The sequence below is a fragment of the Mchenga conophoros genome, linkage group LG17 (genome assembly GCF_057382185.1).
Source record: "Mchenga conophoros isolate Kocher_MC1m ecotype Shallow Benthic linkage group LG17, M_conophoros_male_GT1.1, whole genome shotgun sequence".
Classification (NCBI taxonomy): domain Eukaryota; kingdom Metazoa; phylum Chordata; class Actinopteri; order Cichliformes; family Cichlidae; genus Mchenga; species Mchenga conophoros.
In genome coordinates this window covers 27,053,213-27,063,091 of record NC_140542.1, presented here as the reverse complement: position 1 = coordinate 27,063,091, position 9,879 = coordinate 27,053,213, and the positions used below count along the sequence as shown (strand labels likewise).

General features: G+C 39.9%; 1 protein-coding gene across 1 annotated transcript; it reads right to left on the bottom strand.

The window, feature by feature from the left end:
- Positions 1–410: 410 nt before the first annotated feature.
- Positions 411–8,218, bottom strand: chpt1 (choline phosphotransferase 1). Its single transcript, XM_085252199.1, has 8 exons — positions 7,789–8,218; positions 5,708–5,855; positions 5,434–5,575; positions 4,358–4,442; positions 3,747–3,878; positions 3,506–3,664; positions 3,257–3,382; positions 411–2,088 (listed from the first exon to the last, which is right to left on the bottom strand). The coding sequence occupies exons 1-8, from the start codon at positions 8,026–8,028 to the stop codon at positions 1,972–1,974; spliced, it is 1,149 nt and encodes a 382-aa protein (XP_085108325.1). The 5' UTR covers positions 8,029–8,218; the 3' UTR covers positions 411–1,971.
- Between the last annotated feature and the right edge of the window lie 1,661 nt (positions 8,219–9,879).

Below are 9,879 nucleotides of genomic sequence, written 5' to 3'. Positions count from 1 at the left end.
GCTGTATACCTGTGATGTGAATCTCCCGTTCCACCAAACCCCTTAGTGCGCTACTTGGTTGAGATATGATAGCCGGTGTTTTTTTTATTGTCATGTTCAAGAAACACTTTGAAATATCTAAACATTAAGAGATGTGTATTCCTGCTGGAAGCTGTCATCAGAAGATGGCTACAGTGAGGTCATGAAGGGTGGACATGCTGTTCTTCTCTGACATCAAGGCATACGCTTTATTTTTTGCTGACCATTCTCTGGAAACTCAAGATGGCTTTGTGAGAAAATCCTCCTTAGATCAGACCAGCTCATCTGGGAAACCAAAAACTATGCTGTGTTCAAAGCCTGAGTCACTTTGCAGTATTTTTACAAGGTAGTGTTGCAGTACTTTTTTCCACCAATGACAGGAACAATCAAAATGGATGAAAAATATTTTCTTTATTACAATCTTTTCCACTCATGTCTGTTAGTAGAAAGGTGTTTCACTGCATTACAGTGCAACAAAGTGATTTTGAACCATAGTTGTACCTTTGAAATGCATAGCTCTAAAGTCCATCCATAAATAAGCTTCTCGAGACAGGAGTATAGTGTCAGAATCTAAGGGGACGACAATGGCAATTTTCAAAATAAAATAAAAAATACACGCCCTCAAATCTTTTACCGGCTCTACAGAAATGTCCCTTTTTACCCAAATGATCCTGAATGATGTTTCATTCTGATTACAACCCTTCATTGAGATTCACTACACAATTACTAATAATCCAACAAAACTTAATTAAAAAAAGAAATCGGTCACATATACATAACAATTATGCATAAATGAACATGAGTGAATAGTTAAAAAAAAAAAACCTTCCAGGATAGTGTTCTATTATTACTGTATCTGGTGTGATACTGAGTGGGAAAAAAATGTACAAAGCTGCTTTAAATATTCACAAGTTAAACAGTAATTACAACAAAAATATTTAAGGCATCTTCAGTTCAATTCTGTACAATCACACAAAATCATTAGCCCTTCAGGGAGAAGAACAGAGAAAGCAGAACAAGCCGAGTGTTGACGCTTCATCGGTCGACGGTGCTCCAGAGGCCGGAGAAGATGTTTTTAAGGATTGTTTTCCACGACTGCAGGATGAGATGAGTCGAAACAAAAACAAAAAACAAAAAAAACAACTGCAGTGGGGTTTGTGAGATCGGCCTAACTTTAGACACGTCATCATTTTCAGCATTAACACACGATCGTTACCCTTCGATGCAGCTCGTTGACAACCTGCCGGTCCAAATTGGAAACCTTATTGGAAATTATTTTAAGGTCTATAAGTTTATTTAAAAAAAAAGTTTCTTTAAAGCCCTAATTTGTATCAAATTCAGTCTTATTTAATTTAACAAATTAAAACAAGTCATTAAGAAAACTCTTAACAGGTATTTGATTCAGATTCAGCAGATATCAAAGAAATTTTACTTAAATTGTCACTCGTGATTGTCATATTTATGTGTTTAGTTAATTGTACAACAATCCATGAGGAACATATCTCCATATTTAAAGCTCACTTAAATGCTTTGATATTTGCCCAAGCTAAAAAATACCTATTAAAAGATTTTTTTTTTTTTTTTGGTATTTTGTGTTGAATAAGCTGGAAGTGCCAAATGATGTTCAAAAAATTAAATCTAACAACATGCATTTACCTTGAAATTAAAATCTGAAAGACTTCATCAGGCAACTGGGTTTTCAAGGGAAACTTGGGTTAATTTTTCATTCAACAGATCCATGCTTGGTTGTTTTTTTTTTTTCCTTCTTTTTTTGTATCACGGTAGTTTTATCTTTCCTCTTAGTGGGTGTGAGTTTTAATCTGAAGTGGTTACTTTGTCAAGGCTGCAGTGGCTCGAGGTCGAGGGTTTCTCCTCGTCATCGTGGTCGCTGTCTGCTTTCAGGAGCGGGAAGAGATCTGCGTCCCCTCCCGCCTCCTCCCGCCGGGCAAACCGTCAGTCGCGGTGCAGCTGGCTCGGCGTTGTGATGCTAAAGACGTGGATGCGCAGGTGGGAGGCGATCTGGAGGCACACGCCCGTGCAGTAGCGTATCAAATCCACACTGGAGAGGACCTGGAGCAAAAATAATAAAGACGTACTATGTTAGGTGATATAGTAATTTCAGATGCAATACAGGTCCCTAACAGACAGCATCATTAAATGGTACCACAAAGGATGATACAAGAACAGCCACTAGATACCGCAAGGAAGTAATTTACATGGAAATCTTTAGTTTTGTAGCAGTTTCCTTTCCTCCATTTAAAAAGTAAAGCAGTTCACTGCCATACCCCGAGACACGCACAAGCTTCTGGTTGTTGAGGGCTGAAGGACTGACACACACTTTGAAAACTAAGTAACCAACTTCCTGCTTCCTGTTTATGCAATCACATATTTTCTTGTTGTCATGGATGGCTATTATTTATAAAATGATCCTAACACGCATGTTTAGATGGACAATAAGTATTGCTATAAGGAAAACCAGTAAGCCAGAATCTGTAATACCGGGATGTGATTACTGACATTAGTAATACTTTTGCCCTCCCTAGTGTGGCATGTCAGTGTCAAATGAGGAAAACGTGTTTGCACACCTACGCTGGCTCCAAATTCAAATGGTGGTTTCCCATCAGCTATTAATATATTTGTTGACTCTGAGTGAATATCAGCGCACCATCTCGGCCGTCACACTGACAAAAGATTACCATTTATAGCAGAGAACATGGCTGTAAAGTTCTTTTGAAGTGTAAAGTTTTTAAACTGTATTTATCCTTTCAAAGCTGATCAGCTGGAAACCCTGTAGGGGTTTGCAACAGCGTGTGAGATACAACACGAGTCATGGGTGTCAAAGGAAGGTTTATCACAAGTCATCTCACTTGCATTGTAGAAACTTTGTGCTCTTTGAACCACAACTATAATGATTAGATGGCAACTAGCAGAGATAAGAGTCCCACAGACAGAAATGAAAGCCGCTGTGCTTATGAGAAGTTGATTTAACTGTGTGCGTATTAGTCATCAACGCTGACAAGTCCTACAAGTATATCAAGGCACTACGCTCCAATCTTATTTCTCTATTGTTATCATTATAATGAAAAGCTCTCAACTAAATAAAGTATGCAAGGAAAATAATTTAAGGTATTAACTATATACACATATAGGTAGAAGAGCAAAGAATGTGGCTACTTAGAGGTGACAAAAAGGGTGGGGCTGCATTTTAAACAAAGACACCTGTGAGATCAGTACTAACCATGGCGATCCAGAGGACTATGTGTTCGTCAATGAAGCTGTTAAAGTACTGGTTGAGGAATAGGAGGCCAGGCCCAATAAAGGCTGGGTCTGGTAGGTATAACTCACTCTTGGTCATGTGTGCCATCTACAGAGAAGATTCAAGAAAGAAAGAAAACACAGGTTAAACACTGGGTTAAACGATGGGTTAAAACAGACAAAAGAAGATATGTGACAGTTCATTCAGGCAATTAAGAGAACACCAACGTACCACCAGCTTGTTGGAAATCTTGGCGATAACCATTCCAAAGGTGAGCAGGTACAAACAGGGGTGGTGCTCAAACAGGTGGCTGGATGACTTCTTGAAAATGATGAAGGCCAGTGTAAGGATGAGGCTGATGTGCAAACCGGGACTCAGCACGCTGGTGTCCTGAAGAGCAGAAACATTGATTAGTTTTTGCGCTTTACACATTTTTTTAAAATATTAAAATAATGCTGTATTTACAACTTACAGCCACAGTGGAGCCATTTTTGCCAACCCCTCCATTCAAAATGACATAGAAATAGTTGTAACAGGAGTACAGGGCTCCCCCGATGATGCCCATGACAGGGAAGGCATACAGCTTCAGTCCGATGATGGGCAACTATGGGAACACATTGAGGTCAAAATAAAGAGAAAACAAGAAGCGTTCTCCTTATAAAATAGAAAAGTGCTTATATGAAAGCTGCAGCATGCTGAGCATGATGGGAGGGCAAAGCAAATAAATAAATAAATATATCCAAATAAAACACAAACAAATGCGGGCGACATCATCAGCTTTTTGAGCCAGATCATGTCCAGTAGATGACCTGTTGCCATGGCTTTAGCTACCCATATTTACCTTCTCACTTCTCTCATGTGATGTTAAGTCAAGCCTCCAAAGGCAGCACAGAGTAAAAGTAAAACACAAATTCTATTTAAAGACTAGCATGACAACTAAAGCCTAAGAAGTGATTCAGTTAGTTTGTCTGGTGTAAAAACTAAGGAGAAAAAGGTTTGACTATACACTTGAGGTGAAATGGAAGTGTCCCTGTGTGTACACTATTTGTGCAGGCGAGTGTGAAGAAATGGATTCTCAGTTACCGTGTACTGCCAAAGGCTCACGCCTCCGAAAGCTGACATCACATACATGATTATGATGGCGAATTGCACCTCTGTGACATCAACCCTGTGCAGAACATATGAGGGAAGTGTGAGATAAGTGACAGTGCGAAGGTTTAACAACAGCATCGGTACTGCAGCATTTTTAAATGCCACTGTGTGACCGGATCCTACAATTAGATGTTCTCATAAAACAAGCCATTCAACATGGGCTGTGGGTCTTTTCTCCTCTTCCAGGGGAACACATACACCTCATACCAACTGTCAGGCATGGTGGTGTAAGGGTGATGGTTTGGGCTGGTTTGTAGCCACAGGACCTGTGATCACTAAGTGAGCCATGAACTCCTCTGTATACCAAAAGCATTAAATACAAGGCCATCTGTCCGACAGCTAAAGCTTAGGCCAAACTGGGTCATGCAACAGGACAAATATCCCAGGCACAGCAGCAAATCTAAAACAGAATGATTGATAAATAAGAGTATAAAATGTTCTAATGACGAAGTCCAGACCTCAACCTAATTGAAATGCTGCGGTGGGACCTAAAGAGAGATGTGCATAAACCAGTGCCCACAAATCTCAATGAACTAAAGCATCATTGTAAAGAAGAGTGGGCCATAATAATGTGAGAGACTGCTGAGGTCACACAGAATAAAAAAAGGGGGGAAAATAAGCTAAAGGTGGTTATACAAGCTACCGAATCATGGAGTATACTCAATTTTTCAAAGGACTGCTTAGAGCCCTAGAAACTCTCTTTTTTCCCCACGTGACTATGTGAGTTGGTAAATGCACTGAAGGATTATTTAGGCAACAGGAACCTGGACTGTTCACTAGCAACCAACTATCACATGCAAAGCAATGCATGACAAGTTAAACACTTTGCATGTGGACGGGGCTTGAACGGTCTTTGGGGTAACGTTGACCTGCCAGTGGAAGTGGCTTGCCAGGCAAATTAGCTTACTGTCTTCAAGTTATTTTATCATTCAGTGTTGCAAACTAATAACGATGACCATTTTCTTATATTAAAAGAAAAATACATTTAAAATAAATATTTGACTTACAGGCCAAAGCGGAGCGTCCCGGACACATAGGTCTGCCAGTGGGCGCAGAAAAACATAAACATCCCAATAAAACCACAGAAGAAAGTCCAGTTTGGATATTGTCCTATTCCACATGAAATGCACGTTCCCACAGCAACAAAGACTGAAAGAGAATCACCGGGGTAAGCACATTAAAGTCATGTTAATGAAATTAAAGCCAAAGCTTTGTTTACTAACATGCTACAATCAGTTTATTATAATCAAACGCAGCAGACTTCAGGGTTTAGGAGATTACCTGTGGAGACTGCATCACAGCCGTGGTCGAAGAGCTCACCAAGGGCTGAGCTGCTGTTTGTCCTCCTGGCCTGTTTCCCATCAATAGCATCCAGAGACTGGTAGATGAACAGCCCCAGAGCCGACAGGATGAAAGCCCATGATGGAGCCTGAAGCCAGGTAAGGGACGAGAGAGGGAGACTGACAGTTACACACCCATTCTTACAACACAGATAATCACCTAATTGGTCTATTTAAGATACTTAAAATACAGATAGTTGTAGAGCTAAAGAAAATGTGGGTAACTGGTGAATATTTCAGTCATTCTCATGTAGTCACAAAGATCTTGAGTACTACCAATCAGTCTTAGAGTCCAAATCAATTGAGCTCTTATAAGACAGGCCAAATTTTAATCTGTGCAAAATCCCCCTGCAAAATCACAGGGACCAAGGGACCACTTTAGACCCACCCCACTTCCTTTGCAATCTGTCATTTATTTGTAACACCCTGGTCTAGAATCATATAATTCTTAAAAATTGCAGTTGTTGACCACATTACAAGATGGTCTCTACTAATCATATCTGTATTTCACAACTTTAATTCTTATTCATATGAGGGGGGAGGAGAGGGTTGTGTAACTTGTTGAGGTATTGGATTTTCAGAAGTTGTTTGTTTTGGATTTTATGGAGCTTTTGAATTCATACACGTGTGCACTGTTGGATTTAAATAATACTTATGTGTCATATGTGCTACATCTCTCTGAAGTGTGTAGTAGGAGGGACTCCAGCTGACTAGACCAGTTCAGCTCCTCTTTACTAGGGTGGAGGTTATGGACCATCTGGACAGTAATGCTGGCCAACATAGCATGTTTGCAAAACTACAATGTGTGTGTGTGTGTGTGTGAGAGAGAGAGAGCATTTGTGTAAGCCTGTGACTGAGAGAGAGAGAACCACACACAAAAAAAGAGTGTGTTTCAACAGAGATGAAGCACATGTCCCAAAAGCCTTGTGGACTACTTGTTTAAGTTTATCACAGCAGTAACTTGAGGGAAAACTCTGACCCATTTCCATAGGCTCCGATGAATTCCTGTGAATGTGTGTTTGTTTGCACAGCGATGGGACTTAACTCTTAACTCTCCATAAATAAAAGCGTACACTGTATGCCTCAATCAATGCATAATAACAGTAGATGAAACTGGTGGAGTCAGTGGGAGTGCATGGACTTTGACTCAGGTGCAAGGTTGTCATAGTTAGAACGAGCAAAGGCGCAAGTCTGATTAACTCACCAACCTGTGCATGAGCAGCTGGACCCACTGCTGCAGGGACAGACAGGTTTACTGTGCCCTAGGTCAACTTGCTACCTGCAAGGCACATTCTCTATAGTATTCTTAGATTACAGAATAATATAGAGGCGTTTCAAAATCAGCTTACTCATTTAAATAAGTATATTTTTGTCTGGTTAAGGGCTAGACACCCTCCCGCCCCCTTTTATATGGCTGCTAAATGATTCGCCTCTTCTCTGATAGATAGTGGCCTTAAGTGAAACAATGAAACAAATTGCTGTTTTGACACAAACAGCACTGCGTCACATGAGGCCTTTCAACTTTCTAAAGTCACATGACCGCCGATATATCAGTTATTCTTGTCCACGTCGTCCCTAATACGATTAAAACCCCCTTTAAAGCGTCTCGGCTTGCTTGTGGCCATGCTTGGGTTTAAAAAAAGAGCAAAAAAGGTTTTCCTGAAAAACCTGGAGACGGACTCCAAGCTTACTTCGGCTTACACTACCAAATTTAAATTTAGCTGTTTGACACTACAGAACAGTCCAAAAAATACAGCGCCTGCGGCGTTAGCTAGCACCACGGCCCCATCTATAAGGTAGATATGACGTTAAAATACAAGCAGCTGTGAAGCTCAAATGTTTGCCGAATTAGTAAGTATCCCCAATGGACTCAGTAAATATAATCAATCCTATTTGTTGAGCTATCTGGGTCTTACAGGTTGCGGTGTATCTTTAGCATACGCATTTTCTAAATGGAGGACGGTCTTTTCATAGCAGAGATGGGTAGACATTTGAAACTTTAGCCCCAGTCGCTATACTCACCTCTTCTGTTGCCGTGGGACAATAATACACAAGCACCAACGTGGAGAGGACATTAACCAGCAGTCCAACAATAGTCAGTGTATTTGGTGCGATCCATGTCGGTATCTGCTGGACGAGCCAGTTCCAGTAGATCTGACACGGCGGCTCAAATAGGGATCTACCGGAGGCGCTGTATTTATGCTCCTCCAGCCGTTTTAGTTGAGCGGGTGACAACGGCTCTGGCCACAGGAAATGTGGCATTATTTTTCTGCCTCGTCACTCCTCTGAGTACCGCAAAAACTCCCTGATATTCCCGGGTGGTGTTTCAGACAGGGTTGGCCGACTCCAGGAGACAGCAGCAGCTCATCTGGTATGTCTAGGGTAGACGAGCAGCAAAGGCCATTTTCACAGCGGAACCAAGCGCTGTGGATGTCTATACGTTTCTGGCCGAGGTACGTCTCGGCAGGAAGCGAATGTCCGGAAGGGATAACGTGGCTATCTACCGGGAAGTTTAAATGCACATAGCCTGCGCCTAAGAGTGTATAACACTGTGATAATAACCATCTGGTTGGCTCATAAACTTGCTAAAATATAAGCAAACCTAAGCACATATTGTATGACTGGCAGATGCATTTAGGCCCATAATTACCTCATTCATGTAGGTTAAGCCTTATAACTTAGAAACGATGATTCTTAAAAGTGTAGGTGGTATCATTAACATATAGAAAGTACCACACAAACATTTAAAATATCATATCATATTTGACCTGCCTTAGTGTAGCTGTTCTCCTTGTGCTTCTTGCTCACTTTGTTAGTTCTAAACTAAAAGCTAAAGTTAGATTAAAAAAAATGTTAAATTTATTTAATTTAGTTAATAGTTAATTTTAGAAGAAAAAACACCTGGAATCATGTTGTTCTTTTAAAGATTAACTAATGTAAATTTAAAAGAAAAAATAAGGTAAACATGAGTTGTGTTTTTACTAAGCTTTGAAAAGTGTGGATTTGTAAATAGATCGCACATCAAATGATAAAAACAATCAGAAATATTAGCCTACATTCTCTAGGTCTGTTTATGGTACTTGGGCTAATAATCATAGTTTCTAAGTTATTAACTCAAGGGTTTAATTTGCTGCATTAGAGGGATTTGATTCTTTATGTTCACAGAGATTGGATTGTTTACATGACTATAACTGACTATAACAGGTGTAACAAATACCTGTGTCATACCTATACTCTTAATTTGAAGAATACCTCCTGTAGCTGTTTATGATATGTTTGGGTTCACAATAAATGAATCTCCTAATAAATTTCGCTTGCATTTGGTTATTGGATCTAAGTTTGTTTATTAAAATTATTCACAAAAATAATGATCTCTCTCTCTCTATATATATATTTATATATCAAGTGAGCCTTTTCTTCCCAGTTAGTCACACCTTGGCATTTGTTTACATTTTCCCTGTGTCAACGTCACATGTCTTAGTCTGGGTCTTCATTACTTCCTGTTTTTAATTTACTTCGACTCCCTTGTCTCATATGCATTATGGCGAGTTTGCTTTCCCTCGTTTCATTAGTTAGATTCTAATCAGCTGTGTTCCCCAGGTGTCTCCACTGGGGAAAGGTATATACAGGTTTTAGAACAACATATGCTCCCATCTAGACAGTTTTTCTTTTCAGAAAAGGTCTTGGATTTTCAGCAAGACAATGCTAAACCACATACTGCATCTAAGACAATAGCAGAGCTTTGTAGTAGACGAGAGCAGGTGCTGAACCGGCCTACAGACATTTGGAGCATAATGAAATGAAAAATACAACAGAAAAGACCCAGGCCTGCCTTTATCAGACATGCATGGGAATAAATCCTCTCCCAAAACTCCAGCAACTGTTTTCTTCAGTGTTCAGACTGTTCTTAAAAACAGAGGGTGAAACATAGCCCTGTCCCGGCTTTTTAAGATTTGTTTTGCCATAAAAATGGGTGTTTGGTTTTTTTCGTCTTCAGATGGCACATTTTCTCAGTTTCAATATTTTATGTTTTCTATATTCTATTGTGAATAAACTATGGTTTTATGAGATTTGCCATTAAAAAAATGGGTTATTCTGTGTCAATACCTGTGT

Coding starts and splice junctions, on each gene's coding strand:
- chpt1 (XM_085252199.1), bottom strand. CDS start 8,028: ATGCCACATTTCCTGTGGCCAGAGCCGTTGTCACCCGCTCAACTAAAA. Junction 5,856..7,788: donor GTCCCACGGCAACAGAAGAG/GTGAGTATAGCG, acceptor ACCTGGCTTCAG/GCTCCATCATGGGCTTTCAT. Junction 4,443..5,433: donor GGGACGCTCCGCTTTGGCCT/GTAAGTCAAATA, acceptor TGTTCTGCACAG/GGTTGATGTCACAGAGGTGC.